Source organism: Hemicordylus capensis, chromosome 13, assembly GCF_027244095.1.
Source record: "Hemicordylus capensis ecotype Gifberg chromosome 13, rHemCap1.1.pri, whole genome shotgun sequence".
Lineage (NCBI taxonomy): Eukaryota > Metazoa > Chordata > Lepidosauria > Squamata > Cordylidae > Hemicordylus > Hemicordylus capensis.
The window spans coordinates 20,823,064-20,844,334 of record NC_069669.1 but is presented as its reverse complement, the minus strand read 5'-3'; the positions used below and the strand labels follow the sequence as shown (position 1 = coordinate 20,844,334).

At 49.4% G+C, this 21,271-nt stretch overlaps 1 protein-coding gene across 12 annotated transcripts in view; it reads left to right on the top strand.

Moving 5' to 3' along the window:
- Positions 1-13,981, top strand: part of TRRAP (transformation/transcription domain associated protein) — a 251,773-nt gene extending 237,792 nt beyond the window's left edge. For all 12 annotated transcript variants that reach the window (XM_053276785.1, XM_053276784.1, XM_053276783.1 and 9 more), the window contains 6 exons: positions 3,000-3,225; positions 6,480-6,697; positions 7,361-7,545; positions 8,519-8,722; positions 9,798-9,992; positions 12,733-13,981. In XM_053276785.1, coding sequence (XP_053132760.1) covers positions 3,000-3,225; positions 6,480-6,697; positions 7,361-7,545; positions 8,519-8,722; positions 9,798-9,992; positions 12,733-13,017 — 1,313 coding nt within the window. In that variant the 3' untranslated portion in view covers positions 13,018-13,981. The remainder of the gene's footprint in view (positions 1-2,999; positions 3,226-6,479; positions 6,698-7,360; positions 7,546-8,518; positions 8,723-9,797; positions 9,993-12,732) is intronic.
- Positions 13,982-21,271: the final 7,290 nt, after the last annotated feature.

The following is a 21,271-nucleotide window of genomic DNA, read 5'->3' as shown; positions in this document are numbered from 1 at the left end:
TTGAGAACAGTTGTCCTTTAATAATTAAGAATGGCACTTAAACCGCAGTGGTTTTTTTAAGAAGAAGAGGGACCTTAAGGCTGATCCCCAAAGGAGAATGCCCATATCTCATTATTTCTCTGCGCAATACCAGATGGGTTTGGCATTTGTGATTTTTGACAAGGACTGCACCTCTAGAGATGGAAAATGGGCGATGACCATCAGGCCTGCAGTGGCCAAATGCCCACTGGTATGTTAAAGGTTTTTTAGAATCCTCAGAAGCATAAAAACGACTATCAAACGTATCAATGTTGTCTGAGGAATGGAAATAAAAATTGGCAAGAACATCCTCCAAAGTGTACTCCATGGAGAGAGCATGACAGTTTGTTGCTTGCTGCCTTAACCTTTCCTCTGTGCAAAAATGATTGCCATGTCACCCTTATGGTTTGCGGGTAGGGATAAGGAAGGGGTGATGACACATGGAAAGCTGTATGTGCAAGGATGCTATCACCTCTTTCCTGTCTCTAGGTGGTTAGATGTTGCCAAAAACCACTCTCAGCATCCATTCGCTGAGATGGTATTTACTGATGGCCAAAATTGGTGGGCCTGGCCCATGGGCTAACTGCCCAACTTCAGGGTTCCAGAGTATCTATATAAATAAATATGAATTCCAAAATTCTCTGGACAAACGAAAAGGACTCTCTCTCAGCCCAATCTTTGAGATGCTGCCAGGGAGGGAACTTCGAACCTTTCACTCTTCCCAGAGCAGCTCCATCCCTTAAGGGGAATCGCTTCCAGTGCACACACATCAAGACTCCCATTCATATGCAAACCAGGGCAGACCCTGCTTAGCAAAGGGGACAAGTCATGCTTGCCACCACAAGACCAGCTCTCCTCAACAGTTTTAGTTTCATTGGTATGGAAAGGAACTGTCCAGTGCAGTATTTCTCAATGTTTTTTGGAGTTATGGACCGGTACATTCTTTGTGCGCAGTTTCCAGGACCAGCAGTTAGTAAAGGGGTTGCCCCACCCCCAGGCACCCCCACCCCCAGGCACCCCCCAAAAGAATTTCAAGCCCGGGGGGGCACCACCCCTGGGAGCTCTCCAAAGCTCATTTCTAGGCAGGCAGCCCTCGCTGCTGGGATTTAGCTTCCTCGAAATGAACGTTATCCCAGCAGCGAGCGGTGCCTGCCTAGAAATGAGCTCCCAGCAGCAGTGGTCCCCACTGGCTCGAAATTGTTTGTTGGGGGGATTAATTCCTCATGGACCAGCACGGACCAACACTCAACTCTTCACGGACCGGCACCGGTCCACGGACGGGTGGTTGAGAAACACTGGTCCAGTGGATGCTATATATTTCTTTTGTACAGGATGAAAAGATCAGGGCCTTAAAAAAGAAAAAGAAAACATTTCGGTCACGGAAGTAGCCCAGTAGCACACTTAATGGGAAAATAAATGGCCAAACAAGCGTATTTAATGTGTAATCTCTGCCGTTTTGTCTCAACGTAAATTGGAACGTCCCAGCTTGAATTGCTTTTGCTAAGCCCTCATCGGTTTTAGGCGGCTTTCCTTGGCAATCTGTGTGTTAGGCTAAAATGTAACTGCTATAATAATTTTAAATTATACTGTTTTAAATGTATACTGAAAACATTTTTTCCTATACTGTTGTGCTTATAGCCAGGGGCGGGAATTGCAGTGCTGGATATGTAATTCTGGATGACAGCATGTTCTCATACCCAGGAACCATGGCTTGTTTTGTCTGAATGCAGCCAGAGAACAGAGATGAGCAGACAGCATGTGGAACCATGATTTATTTTGTCTAAATGTAGTTAGTTCATATGTCTGAACACATGCCCGTCAACAAATCACAGTTTATTTCAGATGGTCTACACCAAGGCTGCTCAACTTCGGCCCTCCTGAAGATGTTGGTCTACAATTCCCATAATCCCTGGCTATTGGCCACTGTGGCTGGGGATTATGGGAGTTGTAGTCCAAAAACAGGTGGGGGGCTTAAGTTGAGCAGGCCTGGTCTAAACTCAAGATTTGAAGTTGGTTGGTTTGCCCTAGCTATGGCTTCGCATGATGTCTCACCCCGCAATAGGAGTTTAATCATGGCTTGTTTGAGTACCTCCATTCTTTTAGGGCTCTTTCACAGATGTTCAGCCGTCACATGGAACCTTGGTTAAAATCGGACTCCACTGGACAGCTCTGAAGCTTGGGTGTACCTGCTCCCTGCCCCATCCCTGCATGAGCACCCCAATCTAGGTTAAAATAAGCCACAATTGGCCACAACATCTGAACCAGCCAGTCTCTGTTTATTCTAATCTACTAGCTTCAAATATGCTGAGATCTGAACCCAAGGTTTGAAGTAATTTACACGTATTGGCAGTGTGCCCTCTTAACAGATTCCCAGATGTTGTTGACTACAACTCCCATAATCCCCAAGCAAAAGCCATTGCAGCAGGGGATTCTGGGAATTGTAGTCAACGACATCTGGGAATCCCTGATAGAGGGAACACTGAATATCGACATATTTGAAGTAAGTAGGCTAGAATAAAACTGAGATCAGTCAGTTTGGACGTCACGGGCAGTCTTGGTTTCTTTTAAGCTAGATAGCACATGGATGCTGGCACAGGGATAGGTGTCGGGAGCGTGCGTGCCCAAGGCTTAGCAGCATCCTGTGTGGAGTCCGCCTTTAACCGAGGTTCTCCGTGATGTCTGAACTGGCCCAGGGAGAGGTAAGCCTAGATCATGGGAGGGAAGGAGAAGGGGCAAGGTCCAAACAAGCCATGATCTGGAGGCACAAACCAGGATTTGGCAATTGCTTGTGGCACCATTCCAGGCTTGTTAAGATAAACTTGGTGGTTTCACATGGTGGTCTAAGCCCACCCAGTGTCCTTCAGCTGACCAAATGTTGCTTCAGTTCCTGCATTTAAGTGGGAGAAGCTTCACTGGCTTGTCCCAAACCGATTCTTCCCATTTCTGACCAGCAGAGCTTCCTTTTTCTCTCCTGTCGCCAGACTTTGACTTCAGCGTGCCGGGCTCCACGAAGCTCCACAACCTGATTTCGAAGCTGAAGAAATGGATCAAGATCCTGGAGGCCAAGACCAAGCAGCTCCCCAAGTTCTTCCTCATTGAGGAGAAATGTCGTTTCCTGAGCAACTTCTCCGCCCAGACCGCAGAGGTAGAAATTCCTGGCGAGTTCCTGATGCCGAAGCCAACACATTATTACATCAAGATTGCAAGGTAAATTCCAGATGCTGGGATGGAGGCAGCGGAGCTAATGGAGGGTGGAATGGAAGAGTGGTGGGATGTTGGACTAGGGACGGGAAGACCCAAGTTCGAATCCACATTCAAACCTGCATGGCATAGTGGTTAGAGTGTTGATCTAGGAGCGGGGAAACCCGAGTTCAAATCCCCATTCAAAAATGAAACTCACTGGGTGACTCTCGGCTAGTCATGTATCTCTCAGCCTAACCTACCTCACAGGGTTGTTGTGAGGATAAAAATAATGATGTACCCTACTCTGAGCTCCTCGGAGGAAGAGCGGGATAAAATAAATAAATTTATTATGTTAAATAAATAAATAAATAAATACTTCTCTCCAAACCTGATTATTGTGTAGATTAAAAGAAAATTAAAAACTGCAAATAAAGAACAGTCGTTTCAAAGTACAGACATCAATGTCTCACTGTTTAAAATCCACACTCTTATGTCCCAGATACTCTCCCTAAATCTAATCAGGCACCTGATTTGCACATGAGGAGGAAAGTGGGTGGGGGGGCAATTAATGACTCACAGCTTTCCCTGCTTAACACTGGGGGAAAGTGGAGAGGGTGCAAACTAAGTTACTACTTCCTCTTTAATAGCCTATATACTTTAAGATTTCTTTCAGTTCTTCCTTACCATTGATCTTGGCTGTAACTTGTCTAAATACAATGCTTTCCTTATCTTTCTTTTGAGCATACACTGTTCAGACTCTTAAGATGCTGACTTTAAGAGGCATTGTTTTTCCACCTCCCCTCCCTCCCCTCCCCCCCCACATGCTAATCAGGTACCTGATTAGATTTAGGGAGAGTATCTGGGATGTGAGAGTGTGGATTTTTAACAGTGAGACATGAAACACTGAAGTTGACATCTGTATGTTGAAACGTCTGTTCTTTCTTTCTTTTATTTTATTTTATTTTATTACATTTATAAACCGCCCCATCTGAAGGCTCTGAGTGGTGTACAAAAGTTTAAAAGGACGCAAAAACACGCACCATTTAAAACAGAGTGCTCAAAACAATATAAACACAATTTAAAAACAATTCATAACCATTTAAAACCAATTAAAATGCTTCAAACAAACAATTTGTTAAACAATTTAAATAAATAAACAATTTGTTTGTGGTTTTTCATTTTCTTTTAATCTACCCACTAAAAAGGTCTGGAGAGAAGAATTTTCAGGAATGTAGATCCATTATGCATATTGCATTGCCAGTATATCAATCAATCAATCAATCGCTCGCAGCTTCAGTTCTGGTTGCAGAAGTGGAACGTGTGCTGCTAAAGCCAAGCCTCGCCAATTTTTGTGTTCTTGGGGCTTCTCTGTCCTCTAGACCAGGCCTGCTCAGCGTTGGCACCCCAGTGTAGTCCTGTTTTGGACTACAGCTCCCATAATCCCCAGCCACAGCGGCCAATAGCCAGGGATGATGATGGGAGTTGTCGGCCAGCATCTGCAGACGGGCCAAAGTTGAGCAGCCCTGCCCTAGACTAGGGTAGGCAACCTTGACTCTCCAGCTGTGAGAGGGCACCACTTGCGCTAGCCGCTGCCGCCGCCGCCAGGCTGCCTTTGAATGGCCACACGACACTCCATCCAACCCAGGGGAGACAGGAAGCCCTGGGGCCAAGAGGAAGAGGGACACGCGTCTTGCTCATTGCAAGGAATGGAGCCCCTCTGCACATCGTGGGCTGGGGAAGTGCACGCCACCGTTCTCTGGGTGGGACCTGAAGGGGGAAAGGTGTAGGGCTGCTCAACTTCAGCCTCCCTGCAGATGGTGGCTGGCAACGCCACCATCTCCAGGCCTGGTCTAGAGCAGGGATTCTCCCAGATGTTCTTGGACTTCAGCTCCCAGAATCCCCAGCCCCAGTGGCCTTTGGTTGAGGATCATGGGAGTTGAAGTCCAGTAATATCTGGGGATCCAACGCTGAGACTCCCTGGTCCAGAGGATCGCGAAGCCCCAAGAACACAACAGTTGGCAAGTCAGATGAAGAAACTGGCCATTGGAATTTCTGCGTCTCTCCACTCCTCACCATTGGCAGTTTCCTTTCCAAGCAAAGTTTCCGAAAACCATTCCTTGAGGAAAATGTGGCCGGGTCACCCGGGGGCAGCTCAGATTGGCCCCCGCTTCCTCCAGCCATTAGTAGCACCCTGCCTTTTAAATTTTCCCCTCCCCGCAGAGGTCTGATGATCTACTCCAGTGCCTTGCCAGCTCTTAGTCAGATCTCCCCCGGGGCTCTCAGCAGGCGAATGCATCTGGGCTCTGCCTGCCTTCAAGTCCAGAGAAGCGAGGCCTGCCCACGGGAAGGGATGCTCTTCTCCGCCCAGTCCCGACTAACAAGCAGCCTCTTTCTGATGTGTGGGAGGCAGTCTGTGATTCTAAAAGGCCCCCCGTGTGGCTGTGAGAGCCGAGGATGTGCCTTTGCTGCTGGAGTCAAGAGGAAGCCGAGCAGCCTTGGGAACATCGGAAGCTGCCTTCTACCGAGTCAGACCCTCGGTCCCTCTAGCTCCGCATCATCTACCCAGACTGGCAGCGGCTTCTCCAAGGCTGCAGGCAGGAGTCTCTCTCGGCCCGATCTTGGAGATGCTGCCAGGGAGGGAACGTGGAGCCTTCTGCATGCAAAGCAGATGCTCTGTTCATGAGCTCTGGCTCTGCTTCAAACGCTGCCCTCTGTTGAGTCCATCTCACTCAGCATTGTCTACACAGACTGGCAGCAGCTTTCCCTGGTTCCAGGCAGGAGTCTTTCCCAGCAGTTCCTGGAGAGGCTGCCAGGGGTTGGCCATTTTGGCAGAGGGGTCACAGCTGTCCCACAAACAGACTGCCCGCAGTGAGGCTGATGCTATGAATGGTGTTCCACTCAGTGTTGTTATTTTCCAGCCTTTGATGAGACGCATTACGTTGTAGCTCCACAGGGTCTGAGAGACATTTTCAGGACGAAGGGATGCTCCTTCAGCTCCCAGACTCCTCTCTGGGAGCTGCAAATCCCGATCCAGGCTGAGCCGCAGAGCAGAAAACATGGCTTCTTAAAGGCTGCACCTCATTAGGAAAATTCAGAATGGGGGTGTGAGCTGCCTGGTGGCTAATATGCTTCCTTTTCTTAGCGTTAGGTCTGGGATTTTAGTTTTCTTCTTCTTCTTTAAATCAAGCCTTCATTTCCAAGAAGTGAAACGAAGCTTTAGCCTCTGAAGCTCCGGTGCTTTTATCTCCCACCCACCCCCTCCGCGCTTTTCTCGACAGATTCATGCCCCGAGTCGAGATCGTCCAGAAGCACAACACGGCCGCCCGAAGACTCTACATCCGGGGCCACAATGGGAAGATCTACCCCTATCTGGTCATGAACGACGCCTGCCTGACAGAGTCCCGCCGAGAAGAGCGTGTCCTGCAGCTCCTCCGCCTTCTGAACCCCTGCCTGGAGAAGCGGAAAGAGACCACCAAGAGGCACCTGTTTTTCACAGGTTGGTGCTCCAGAGCGAGGGGCCGCTTGGCTCTCAAGGATGGAAGGGAGGCCCAGAAGTATTTGGCCTCCTCCTGGAGGCCAAATACTTGGAGGCTGCTTGTCGTGCTCAGCCTCGAGGTGCGAGAGGCGCCCGGGCCTAGGTTCTGGGGCCCTAGGTTCTGGGGGAGGGGTCGCAGGGGTCCGTAGATGCCGCCAGCCAGTTTTCTCGGTCACAGGGATTCCCGGATGGTGAGGATGAGAGTTGTAGTCGACCCCATCTGGGGATCCCTGTCACAGGAAGGGCCACAGGTGAGGACGATGCCCAAGCCCGACACGTCGGAAGCTGCCCTATACCAAGTCAGTCCCTTGGTCTGTCTAGCTCGGGCTTCTCTACACTGACTGGCAGTGGCTCTCCAGTCTTCCCAGCCCTACCTGGAGATGCTGCCAGGGGTTGAACCTAGGACCTCTTGCGTGCCAAGCAGATATGCTCTACCACTGAGCTGCAGCCCCATTCCCCTGCTTGGAAGGCCAGGCCAAGGAATTATCCTGACCATGAAGGAGAAAAAACGTGCGGATTTGCTCAGGACCGGTATATCATATTAACTGGCTTTCCTTTCTCTGTCTTCCTCTCCCCCTTCTCTTTCTCACCCCCCCCCCGCCCTCCCCGGGGCCCGTTTCGCAGTCCCCCGAGTCGTGGCGGTCTCTCCGCAGATGCGCCTGGTGGAAGACAACCCCTCCTCCCTCTCCCTGGTGGAGATCTACAAGCAGCGCTGTGCCAAGAAGGGGATTGAGCACGACAGCCCCATCTCGCGCTACTACGACCGGCTCGCCACCGTCCAGGCGCGGGGGACCCAGGCCAGCCATCAGGTATTGTCGCCGGGACTCGTACAGTCCGAGGCCCTCTTCCCCGGGTCCGCTAGGAGCATCCCTCCGCTCCCCTTGGCTTCTTCTGGAGGTATCCGTCTCATGCCTGTTTCTCCCTCCCCCCCCCGCCCCCTTCTATTGGCAAAGCAATATTTCACAGCGGCACTGCCAGAGGGGCTGGCGCTGGCGGCCTGCATCACATTAGTATGGCGGCCAGGCTGCGCAGACCCACACGCTCACGGGAGCCTCATTAACTCCCCACCTTAGTTGATTAATAGAGGGTAATTATGGCCGGAGAGGAAGGTGAGATGCAGGACACACACCTTTTGCCAGGGGGAACATAAGAAAGCCGCAAACATAATTCTAGGAGAAAACTTCCTGAGATTTTGTACCAAGTCAGTAATCTGTTTCTGCAGTGCTGCTGTAAGAGAGGGTGTGTACACTAGGAACGTGGGAAGCTGCCATATACTGAGTCAGACCATTGGTCTATCTAGCTCAGTATTGTCTACCCGGACTGGCAGCAGCTTCTCCGAGGTTGCAGGCAGGAGTCTCTGAACCCGGGACCTTCTGCATGCAAGCAGTGCAGATGCTCTGCCACTGAACTATGGCCCTGTCCACGAAGGGAAATATCTTACAGCCCTCCCATCTAGTCTCCCATCCAAATGCAAACCAGGGCAGACCCCGCTTAGCAAAGGGGGCCTTTCATGCTTGCTACCACAAGACCAGCTCTCCTCCCCGAAATCACCAAAGGGGGTTGTTCCTTGCAGTCATTCTCTTTGTGGCCCTTGCCTCCTGGAGTCGAAGGCGGTGCAATTTCCAGGACTTCATTTAAAGGAATCTCTGAAAGAGCGTCTTTCGGAGGTGCCACGAAACCTTACCCACCCCAGTAGCGGCCGTAATTCCAGTTGCAAGGGCCTCCTGGAGATGTGACAGGAATCGTGGGTCCTCACCGTGTCTCCCCCGCCTTCCCCTTTAGGTCCTCCGGGATATTCTGAAAGAAGTGCAGGGCAACATGGTTCCCCGCAGCATGCTGAAGGAATGGGCTCTGCACACCTTCCCCAACGCCACCGACTACTGGACCTTCCGCAAGATGTTCACCATCCAGCTGGCTCTGATCGGCTTTGCAGAATTCGTCTTCCACTTGAACAGGCTGAACCCCGAGATGTTTCAGATTGCCCAGGTACGCCTGCTGGCCACTGGTTCACCTGTGTCTGTTGATCACGGGGATGCTTACGGCACCCAGTGATGACTCGTGGGGTGTTGAAAGGGCCATCACAAAAGAGGTAGAGTGTCAGTGGGCTGGATCTCACGACTGTGAGATCGCCAGCCGCCACTGCAAAGGGCTCTTCTCCCACCTAGGTCTCCCAATGTTGGACTACAACTTCCATCATTCCCCAGCCCTTCAGGGGATGATGGGAGTTGTAGTCCAAGAGCATTGGGGGACCCAAGTTTGAGAACTCCTGCTTTAACCTGTGGGGCAAATTGTGATATCGTGGAGTGCTTTAGATCAGGGGGGAATTGGCACAGAGGGAGAGGGTTACACACACACTCTCACTCTCACCACATACACACACCTCTTCGGCAAACCCACAGGTGAGCTGATCATGAATTTCCCGGCATCTTCTCTGGCTTGGTCCTGAGCCTCTCCTGAAAGCAGACGCTCACTCCTGTGTAATGTGCCGTGGTCTTTGTGTTCCAAGAGCCGTGACCTTCAAGCGGAATTTGATCCATGCAGAGATTGGCAAATTTCGTTGAAATTAAGAGGGAGGTGGGATCGCCCCTCTTTTTGAATGCCCACCACACAGCCTTGGCTTCCAGGTGCTTATTCAGACAATGATGTTACTATTCTCAGCTGGGAAAAAGAACCGAGATTCCTCTCTGCCCAGTTCTCTCCCCACCAGCGCCACAAAAGAGCCCATTATTCAAGACTGATACCTTGTGACGGACATTTCTGTCTGTCATCTTTACACGCCCGTTAATAAGGAATAGTGTACATATCTGAAATTCTTGTTAACCATGTGCTGTGCTGGTATTGCCTGGAGGAAGTGTGAGTTTCAGCACAGTGGGCAATTGTCCTTTTCAAATTTCTCCTTTCTTTTACGCCTTGATTGCAGGTAAGTTTTGTAGGACATTCATGGGTGCTATTGATTGGGGGGAAATTCTTCATTTCAGGTCTTCATCCCTTTCTTCCCCATTTCAGACTTAATGTTGGATGTGTGTATCTTGTTCTTGTTGTTGTTGTTAACTAACACTAGGATACCGGCAAACTCAATGTGGCCTACTTCCGCTTCGATATTAATGATTCAACCGGAGACCTTGATGCTAACCGTCCAGTCCCGTTTCGGCTCACCCCAAATATTTCCGAGTTCCTCACCACCATTGGCGTGTCTGGACCGCTCACTGCCTCGATGATTGCCGTCGCCCGCTGTTTTGCACAGCCAAACTTTAAGGTATGTGTGGCTGATATTTCAGTGTGTGGAGTTTTCCATATCAGGAGCTTTCATTAGACTCTTCACCAGGGTTTTCTATTTGAAGAGGGACATACAGAGGCGCTCTTACCCCTGGACTTCTGGGCTGAAGTTCAGGGCCTCCAGACCCCCCCCCCAGTGGGGGGCCTCCAGACCCCCCCCCCAGTGGGGGGCCTCCAGACCCCCCCCCAGTGGGGGGCCTCCAAATCCTCCTCAGTCTGTCCTGGGCGGTGCTGGGTGGGTGTGGGGGGAGTGGGGAAAGAAATATGTGGGATGAGGATATGTTAAATTGTGTGTTGAAATGTTTCTGCTAATGCATATCTGCATAAATACAGCCATCCCTCGCCAACTGCTAGGGTTCAGTTCTGACAAAACCTCATCTTTGGCAAATTTGCAGTTGGCGAAGCATTAAAGTCTATGGGAAACAGGGAGTTAGGGGAACCATGACCGCAAAAAGACCTCTAAAAAAGGAAAAAATGGGGGGGGGATCACAAAAAACCCTGTAATATTGCCAAGAGCCATCAAGGAGAATGAGCCGTCGAACCTCTGGGGATTTTTTGAAACCCCGCCCCCCCCAATCACTCAAAGGCATTTTAAATTGGCAAGGGTCGGGAAGAGGAATGAGCAGATCGAACCTCTGAAACCCCTCAAGAAAACACGAAAAAGCAGCTTGCCCAACGTGGATAACTCAGGTCACGGCTGGCAAGACCTGTCACAATTTCCCACTTGCATATACTCAAAACTGCGGTTGGTAAAACTGTGGGTGGCAAGGATGGCTGTAGACCTGTAATATATTCTTACATTCTTGTGAGTTCAGGTGCCATTTGAGCCCTCAGGAACCCACGTGTGAAAAATATTGCGCGCGTCACAGTGAGTGTGTTTGGGGTGGGGGGGCCTCCAAATCAGTGGGCATTGGGGAGCTCCAGAATTGTCCAGGTGGACATCTGGGAACTTAGGGAGCCGCTTTGGTCCATCTTTGGACCCCTTGGTCCATCTAGCTCAGTATTGTCTACACTGACTGGCAGCAGCTCTCCAAGGTTTCAAGCGGGAGCCTTTCCCAGCCCTTCCTGGAGATGCTGCCAGAGATTGAGCCTGGGACCTTCTGTATGCAAAGCAGATGCTCTGCCTCTGAGCTGTGGCCCCATCCCCAAAGGTGGCATGCATGGGTCTCCCACCCAGGCACTGGCCACACACCAAGACCTGCTTAGCATCAGCATGGTGCCCTTAAACCATGTGTGCCCTTAAACCATGCTTTGGGATGGCCCACTGAGCTGTATGGTCCCATCTCCAAACGCTGCCACCCAGCATTTTCCGAATGACTTTGATAGGTAGCTGAAGCCAAGAGAATTTCCCAGACCATTAGAGAATTATTTAACTTCTCTGTATTATTATACCACAGACGTCAAAATTCTGGCTGGTGGTCCTGTTCCTTGGGCAGGACGCAAAGTGGGGAGGATGTCTCTGTCCGTGTGGTCTGTTGGGTTGCAATTAACGTGCCTCAGCAGTCATGGCAGCAGACTTGACGACACGGAACAATTATGCGGATGACAAATGCGGCGGCATTTTGTTGCTTTCGGGAAACGGCGTAAACAAGGATCTGTCTTGGCAGCTTGTTAGCAGAGGAGGAAGCTAAAGATACATCGTCACTTTGATGGACTTCAGCGCATGGCAGGGTGCCGTTTGCGAAAGGAAGGGGCTGGTTTTCTTCTTAAACTCCAAGGTGTTAGCAGGATGAACGTTCCGGCAGTGAGGTGGCACCATTTTGCACCAAGTATACCACAGGTGTACTTGGTGCAAAAGTATCACACATGACCTGGCCGTGTGATCTTCTCCGATTTGGTCTGAAGTTTGAACATCCTGTTGTACAGAACCCTCTCAGGTGGGGGATGGGTCTGTAGCTCAGCGGCGGAACGTCTGCTTTGCACCCAGAAGGTCCTGGGTCCGATCCCTGATGCCTGCGGGTAGGGCTGGGAAAGATAGCTGGCTGTAACATAGCAAGCAGTACCGAGTCAGAACCTTGGTCAGTATTGTCTACACCAGGCCTGCTCCACTGAGGCCCCCTAGCTGTGTTTGGACTACAACTCCCATAATTCCCAGCCATAGTGGCCAGAAGCCATGGGTTATGGGAACTGTAGGCCAACACCGACAAGAGGGCCAACGCTGAGCAGCCCTGGTCTACACTGACTGGCTCTCCAGGGTTCCAGGCAGGAGTCTTTCCCAGCCCTACCTGGAGATGCTGCCAAGGATTGAAACTGGGACCTTCTGCATGGATGGTCTACCACGGAGCTCCAGCCCCAATCCCCAAATGTACCGGCAGTGATGAGATTCAAACCTGTGCCTCAGAAGAGTATCCGGGGCCTTAGACCACTTGGCCACACTACTGAATTGCAACTTGGAGAGCTGTGGCCGGTCACTGCCGACGATCCTGAGTTAGGTGGGCCAACGGTCTGACTTGACTCCTAGGGCCCCAAGTAACCTGATCTTTCTGGAAGTGCTTGCCAGCCAAATCAGCCCCTTGAAGAGAAAAGCAAATTATATTGCACTTGCTTTTCATGGCTCACTGTAGATGGTGATTGTCTGAATCGCATAAAAAGAGTGCTTTCGATTTACATGGCAAGGCCAAAATGCCGAGGTGCACTTTTATTACAATTTAGCTAAATCCATAATCCCCTTGACAGCTCCTCCTAGTGAAACATAATTATCTTTCCCCCTCTTCTCGCAGGTTGATGGCATCCTGAAGACGGTGCTGCGAGATGAAATCATTGCCTGGCACAAGAAAACCCAAGAGGATACCTCCTCCCCGCTCTCGGCAGCCGGGCAGCCCGAAAACATGGACAGCCAGCAGCTGGTTTCCCTGGTTCAGAAAGCTGTTACCGCCATCATGACCCGCCTGCACAATCTGGCTCAGTTTGAAGGAGGAGAGAGCAAAGTCAACACACTGGTCGCCGCGGCAAACAGCCTGGATAACCTCTGCCGCATGGATCCCGCTTGGCACCCCTGGCTCTGACCTGGCACCGCAACGCTCTTGTTCTGTTATAGCGGGAAAGACAGAGAGAGGGATGCCAAGGGTCCATGCTGAACCTGGACTTTGCCGGTTCTCTCAAATCACCGCAACGCCACCTTTTGATAGTCTTCTATGGGATCATGTTTACCAGAGTAACCGCTGTCTCTCCGCTCTCGGAGGGATTTCCCGTGCATACCACGCAAGGATCACTTTTGCGGACAGAAAGGGGGTGTTCGGCAGGGTGTTGAAGAATCTTGTTTTATGTCAAATGTGAGAATATGGACACGAGGTACAAACAGAAATGTTGCCTGCTCCTGATCGTCAATCATTTTTAAAGCAGCTTGTGTTCCCACATCGTGGGTCTTAACTGTGTGAAGTTTTTTTTAATTTTTAAAAAAAGTGTTTTCTTTATTGTTTACCTTGGTAATTGGTACAAAGACTCCTGAAATACTGTTCCATCTGAAATATACATGAGTTAACATGGATGTGTACAGAGATTTTTGTAACAAAATGTACAGAAGAATCCCCCTTTTTTCATAGCTAGTTGGAGAGAAATAATCAAATTTGTGCTAGTTTTTCTTGGGGTTCAGGCTAATGTACACTGTTAGCAGAACCATTTCTGAACTCTAGTTTAGTGAATCACTTAAGCATACAAGGGAATTTATAAAAATGATTTTGTCATCTGTTGAGACAGACATTTGGGTGGGACTCGGAGTGCAACACAAATACAAAAGTATATGATACACTGATGATATATTTTTGAGCTTGAGTGCGTTTAAATGTATATCGTTAAAGTAGCTTCTTGAGGAACCATTGTTAGTTTTTACCTTTGTAATTTAAAAAAGAAAAAGAAATTGCTTTTATTTCAATCTGTCGTCTTTTTTTTTTATAAACCTTGCAGTGTTGAGAATGTTCCAGTTCAAATTTGTACAGAGTGACTTTTTCAAAATAAATATTTTCGAAAATGCTTTGAGGGTGCTTATTTTCCTGAAGGTGCACTCTTAGATGCAATAAATTGAAATAAGCCGTGGAAAGCCAGGATGGCTTCCCATACAGAGAGACTTGTGGCATCCCATCCTCATGATGCTGTCTGCCTCTAATAACTCACTTCTGTGCTTCTCTTAGGGTTGCTGGTATTAAATCAGCACAAAAACACGAGATGTGAATTTGAAGAGCAAAGCAGAGTGATGCGTTTGTTAACCATTTGTTCAGCTCTAAATGAACTCTTTAAGCATCCTGAGCCCGCTGAATAATGGAAAAGTTGAGGGTGAGGTTTGGTGGCAGTGTTCTTGAAATGCTCCTGCTCACCACTGTTTTCCTGTGTGGTTATTTAGGCGCACACATTTTGGCTATCTGTACCATCTTAGGAGTCGGATGCTGATAGTGATTTTGGCAACGTTTCTGTCCAACAGGGACGGGTGGCAGCTGGGGAGAGACGGAGGAAAGACTGCCAACGGGCAAGGACTCAGCTCCAGTGGAGGAGGAGCTGAGCCCTGATAAGGCCGAAGGGGAGGCGAGCAAGGATAGCATCAGCAGCATGGCTCCCAGAGGAAGCGGGTCTGAGCTGGAGGAAGGAGAAAGGGGAGAGGCGCGGGCAACAGCCGTAAGGGGTAATCCATTACAGGGAATAAAGAGGGGCGTTGGCCCCGTAATTGGTGGCAGGCGAGGCATAGCCTGTGAGAAGGCATATAAGGAACTGGCCAGGGATGAGGAGGAGGCTGGTGGAGAGTGTCAGGGACCCCCGGAGAGGGGCCGGCACAAGGAACCAGCAGCCTGGGACAGAGGAGGCAAAGGGTGATGCTCAACCCCCTCCCTGTCCCTGCTCTGAGGCCGGTCCTGATAAGCCTAGCCAGGCTGGGTAAAGGAGACAGGGACGTGTAGCTGGACAGTTGACCTCCTGAGATCTGCAAAATAGGTGATAGCCTTGGTGCACTCACAGCTTTCTCTGTATTATCACCCCCTTCTCTATCCGTACCCCCACATGGTTGGGGTAAAATTGCCGTCATTTTTGCACAGAGGAAATGGTTAGGGTAGCAGTGAACAAATGGTGATACTCTCTCCATGGAGTAATCTTTGGAGGACATTCCTGCCCATTTTCATTTCCATCCCTGCATGAATCTCTTATGTTTAGCAGGGGGAGAGCAATCAGCCCTATCCAGCCCCAGCACAGCATCCCTTCAGTGGCTATTGCTGGTGTCTAGCTTATGTTTTTGTTTTTAAGACTACAAGCCCTTTGTGGGCAGGAAACCAGCTCTTCTTTCTTCTCCTCCTCTGAAAACCTTTTGCTGCAAAGCAGTATACAAATAAATAATTATTAATAATAATGGCCGACATTCTTCTCAGGGTAACATGGACGGTTCAACACCAGTGTTTCCTGTACCCGGTATTCCCAGAGGTTGTTGACTACAACTCCCAGCATCCCCGGCTGCAGTGTCCTTTGCTACAGGGAGCACTGCTCAGTACTCATCTGTGGTGTTGAGGAAGAGCCATGTCCACCGCGGCATAAAATTGCGTAATCGCAGTTGTGCAACAACATCTGTTATCACAATGTTGATAGCACAATTGTCCATCACAGCTGAACGCGGCTGCTCCATAGCACCAGGGATTGTGTATTAGACACATGCAGGGTGCCAGCGGTCGTGAACCATCCCTGGCGGAGTATTTGGACGATTCCTCATCCTTTATTACAGTCTCTGGCCAGAGATAATATAGGGAACTAGCTGGGCCAGGTGCAGAACACCTGCACTTCTGGCCCGCCGGACGCCATTTTCTCCCCCCCCACACTCCTCCTGTGGCTATCCAGCAACTCCGAACTCTTGCAAGAGCTGCCACACATGGGATTTGCCACGGGTATGTCTTAGATGATTATATATAAAAAAGATATCTGTATTATCTGAGTTCCTTTCTGAAGCGATACATACCAGCTCTGTAGCCAATAATATTGTGGTGGGGGACCTAAGAAAATGGGGAATCCATGCAGAAAGCAATGGAGAGGAGAGCTGGTCTTGTGGTAGCAAGGACAAATTGTCCCCTTTGCTAAGCAGGGTGTGCACTGGTTTGCATTTGGATGGGTGGTGACATGTGAGCACTGGCTGCTGTAAGAGATTCCCCTTAGGGCAGGGCTGTACAATTTCAGTCCTCATGTACATATTGGGGAGCTGCCAGCCCTACCACTTAACCAGATTTCCCTTTGCAAACAATAGAACCAGTCGAACCGGAACAAATGGGTTTGATTTGAACCGGGCCCAGTTGGGCTCAAACTCAGACCGGTCCCCCTTTCTGGAGGACCAGTCCAGTTCGAGTTCAAACAAGTCAAACCAGGCCAGTTCGAATCGAACCAAGTTCGATTCGAACCAGTCAATCTAGGCCAGTTCGAATCGAACCAAGTTCGATTCGAACCAGTCTGCACATCCCTATATATATGGGAAACACCTATATTGGGCAGCAGCGATATAGGAAGATGCTGAAAGGCATTATCTCATACTGTGCAGGAAGAGGCAATGGTAAACCCCTCCTGTATTCTATGAAAGACAACCACAGGGCTCTGTGGTTGCCAGGAGGATTTGACATTGATTCAACGGCACGCTCAGAAGCTGAAACGTCTGGCCCATTATATTTTTGTTTTGCTACTCAACAATATGTTTATATGATTTTTTTTTTTGATAGATTGGATTCTTCTGGGATCCAGATGATACTTGTACAGAGTGATTTAAAAATCTCTTCCTCCCTCCCCAGCACTGTTCCCTCTAAGGCTTGCGCATGTGCGTGCGCTCACACATTTTTTGATGTCCGCTCAGTCAATTTTAGATCCCGCTCAGGTTGAATCAGGAAGGCCCTACTCTGAATGCAGGTGCGTGCACAATGCTTTGATGCTGCCGCCCAGAACAAAACTCATTCCACACACAGATGAAAAAAAATTAGAGAACACAGTACTCCCCAGACATATATATATATGCATGTATACTAATAGAAACATTAACTTTTTAGCTCCCTGTGACTCTAGTCTTTTGCTATCTCTGCGAGGGCTCGTTCTCCATGCTTCCCAATGGAAGCACTCTTCCAGGTTTTCTGGGCCAGTAATGGATTTTTCCAGGATTTTAGACTTCTTTTCTTTCTTTTTCTTTTGGGTAGTCTGGGCAAAGTCTGACACCTATCTGCAAAAACAGCATGTTTCTATCTTGTGTAGTTTGGTCTGGTAGCTATATATGTATACACCCACCCACACAAATTATATACAAATTATATTTTCCTCTTGTTGAAAGCACAGCCTGTGTGTGTGTGTGTGTGTGTGTGTGTGTGTGTGTGTGTGTGTGTGTGATGCATATATCTACACACACACACACACCATATACAAATTATATTTTCCTCATGTTGAAAGCCCAGCCTTTCAGGCTGAATTCTACATTGCTCCCGAGTGAAATCAAACAGCTTTCACTGTTTCTAGTCATCTTCCGTGAGTGGTTTCAGCCTCCTCCTCTCCCCCCCCCCCCGGTAATTGGGCTCTTCATGAATTGTCAGATACAAGAGAGACAGACAGATTAACAGGTATTGGGTGAAGATGACTCAGAGTGCGTCTGGAGCAATGAAAGATTTGTTTTTTCTAATGGCAGTAGGGGGGGAAAGTTGCTTTCAAAGCTATGATTTGGTTTCAACTAGAAGCAGGAGATTTTTATATATGGAAATGGCATAGCAGGCTAGTTCTCTGGCAGCGTTAGCGGAAAAAAGTCGGGCTTGAAAGATTTTGCTGCTAGGGTTGCCAACTTAGACTGATGCCATTCCAGGAGGGGGTCACCCCCCCCCCATCCCCAATATATTTCACGGTATCAAGCCATTAAAAAATCTCCAGGTTTGCTTCAAATAGTCACCTAGAGGATGGATTAGTTAGCAGAAGAGAGCTGGTCTTGTGGTAGCAAGCATGACTTGTCCCCTTAGCTAAGCAGGGTTCACCCTGGTTGCATATGAATGGGAGACTAGAAGTGTGAACACTGTAAGATCTTCCCCTGCTTAGGGGATGGAGCCGCTCTGGGAAGAGCATCTAGGTTCCAAGTTCCCTCCCTGGCAGCATCTCCAAGATAGGGCTGAGAGAGACTCCTGCCTGCAATCTTGGAGAAGCCACTTCCAGTCCGTGTTGACAATACTGGGCTAGATGGACCAAGGGTCTGACTCAGTATATGGCAGCTTCCTATGTTCCTATGGATGCCAATTCCTAGGGACTCCAGACCACCCATGGAAGCTTGGGAACTTCATAATTTTCTCCGAGAGCAGCAAATTTTGTGCCTACAGGACATTCAAAGCTATCTTCTACTGGTTCAGGCCTTTGGGCCAGCTATATCAGTGTTGACTACACTGACTGGCAGCAGGCCTTCCAGGAAATGTCAGAAATTGAGCTTGGAACTTTTTGCATGGAAGGTAGCTACTCTTTAGCCACTTCGCTGCAGGCTCACCTACTTTCTATCTGGCCGAATTCGGCCGTAATAGGAAACCAGATGTGAGCCTTCCACCTCCGGTTTCCATAACCACACATCAAAATGCTGGAAACTGGAGTTAAGGGTGAAAAGGGCCCCATGGTTTCCTCCCCAAACGCCACTCTGAACCTCCAGTCAGAGTGGATTTTTGCTACCTTCAACTCCAGTTTTGCAGCACCAGCGTTACATCTGAACACTGGCACAGCAGTTTTGGGCCCACAGAAGCTCCTGTCTCACTCTGGCCCAATTGGCTTTGTGGGCTGTCCTTCTGTCAAGAAGGGAAGCCCACACAGCCAGGTCCCCTGGCTCTCTGCGTCTTTGCTGACTGCAGAGAGGCAGCTCTCTTGAACGTCTGGATTCGGACTGGGGTGTGTGTGGAATGGATCTGCTAAAGGTGTGCACAATACCAGTTGTGTTTGATCTGAGTCTGAACAGTACCAGGCCAGTTCGGTTTTGGACCCCCTTGAGCCCCTCTGGTTTGGTTCGGGGGTTCAAAGTTTTTTTTTTTTAAAAGGGTGATTTCTGACAATAATGGAGTCCGGTGGGGGAGGGGGAACCTCCAGAGGACCCCCCACCAGTGGCCATGCATGGTGGCAGCACCCCCAGAGGGAACCCTCCCAAACTTCGAACCCTCCCAAACGGGTCAAGCGGTTTGGCTTGATGTTGAACCAAACCGGGGGTGGTGGTGGTGGTTCGGCTTGACATCGAGCCATCAAACTGGTTCAGTTCCGAACCGGTTTGCACATCCCTCGGACCCGCGGTTCCACATTATGTGAATTCAGCCTCTGGCAGTCAATTTAACTATTCTACATTTCTACCCTCCTCTTCCTCTGAAAGGCGCAGAGTGATACATGTGGTTATGTTTATCAGCACTTGCGGTAGCAAGCACGCATTGTCCCATTTGCTAAGCAGGGTCTGCCTTGGTTTGTATTTGGATGGGAGCCTACATGTGAGTGCTGTAAGATATTTCCCTTAGGTGATGGGCCCCCCAGCTGAGTGGAAGAGCATCTGCGTGCTTAAGGCCCAAAGTTCACTCTCTGCCTGCCTGAAATGTTTGAGAGCTGCTGCCAGTCTGTGTAGACGATACTGAGCCTAGATGGACCCATGGTCTGACTCAGGATAAGGCCTCTTCCTATGTCCCTGTGTCCCCCGACGCGTTAGAAAATGCTTTAGGCTTCAATAAGGGAAAACAAATCTCCTCTTTGTTCAAGAGGCTGTGGTTAGAATTCCCAACGGAGCAATCCATTTAACCCGGGGTTAGGTGAGCTGCGTTCATAAGTAGCTGCCAAGGCAACCAGTCTGCCGGCTCCCGTGGGGGTCACGGCGAAGGCATTTATTATTTTTAGAGGTGACATTAGCTTTATAGAGTTGGTGGGGTACGGGCTGTGCAATCAAGCCCTGCTTGATGGTGGCTTCCCTGGAAGAGATAGGATATTTCTCCGCCACGGCAAAGACGCTGTCAGATACCCTCTGTCATCAATCAGTCAAGGCCTGCCCCGGCTGCTGGCCCAATCACTCCTGGCGTCACCGCTTTTATTAAGGAAAAGCTCGGTCTGTTATCTGGGAGGGGCCTTCAGCAGGCGCCCTGCTTTGGGGGGGGACATCAATTCTTGTCTCCCTGCACGGCCCAGTGGCATTTATAAGACTTCGGTGCTAATGGATCAAATTGCCTCATTCAGCAAGATCTTTTGATCAGCGGCCCTTGTTCAATCAGGCCCTTGAGAACAGGGTCAAGAACACTCCAGGAACCTTGATGGGGGCCCCACGTCCAGCAGCTGCAGCAGGTTTTAATTGAGGTCTGCTGATGTCGCGGGCGGCAAAAGTCTCTCTTCATATCTAAGCAAGCCCCTTCCCTTGTCTGTGTCTCTTGGGGAAAGCAGAAGCCAGCAACGAAAGCTTTGGAGAAAAGCAGAATAATTATTCCAGGATAAAACAAAATCGGAAAGACGGCAGGTTGCATTGTGTCATGGTATAAACCAGGGTTGGGCAACCTTGGCTGTCCAGCTGCTGTTTATTGTTCAGTTTATCTATTTCTTGTTCCGTTTGTATACCGCCTTTCGTTAGGCATCCCAAGGCGGTTTACAAAAGTTAGAATACAATAAAAACCCCATAAAAATCACATTAAAAACCTGTTAAGCAGTAAAAACCATAAAACGCTAAAAACAAAAGAAAAAACATTAAAAAGACAAACAGAAGCAGGAGAGCTCAGAGTTGAACTACAGCTCCCATAATCCCTAAAGTAAAGTGTGCTGTCGAGTCGGTGTCGACTCCTGGCAACCACAGAGCCCTGTGGTTGTCTTCGGTAGAATACAGGAGAGGTTTACCATGGCCTCTTCCCGTGCAGTATGAGATGATGCCTTTCAGCATCTTCCTAGATCGCCGCTGCCCAATAGAGGTGTTTCCGATACATACCAGTGGGGATTTGAACCGGTACTCTCTGGCTTGCTAATCAAGTCATTTCCCCGCTGCACCATTAGGTGGTTCCCTAGCCACAATAAACTGAGCATCTACATTGCATGCAGAACCCTAACCCTAACCCAGGTTCAGTCCCTGGCAGCATCTCCGGGTAGGGCTGGGAAAGACCCCTGCCTGAGAGCTGCTGCCAGTCAGTGTAGACAATCCTGAGTTAGCTGGGCCAAGGGTCTGACTCAGCATAAGGCAGCTTCCTCAGAATCTACCCAAATGAAACCTTTTATCTTGGAGATGCATGACTCCATGGCAGGCCTCAAGGATCTCCACAGTCTTGCTGTGACTTGGGGGCTTTCTGCAGACGCAATTCCGGGCCGCCCAGA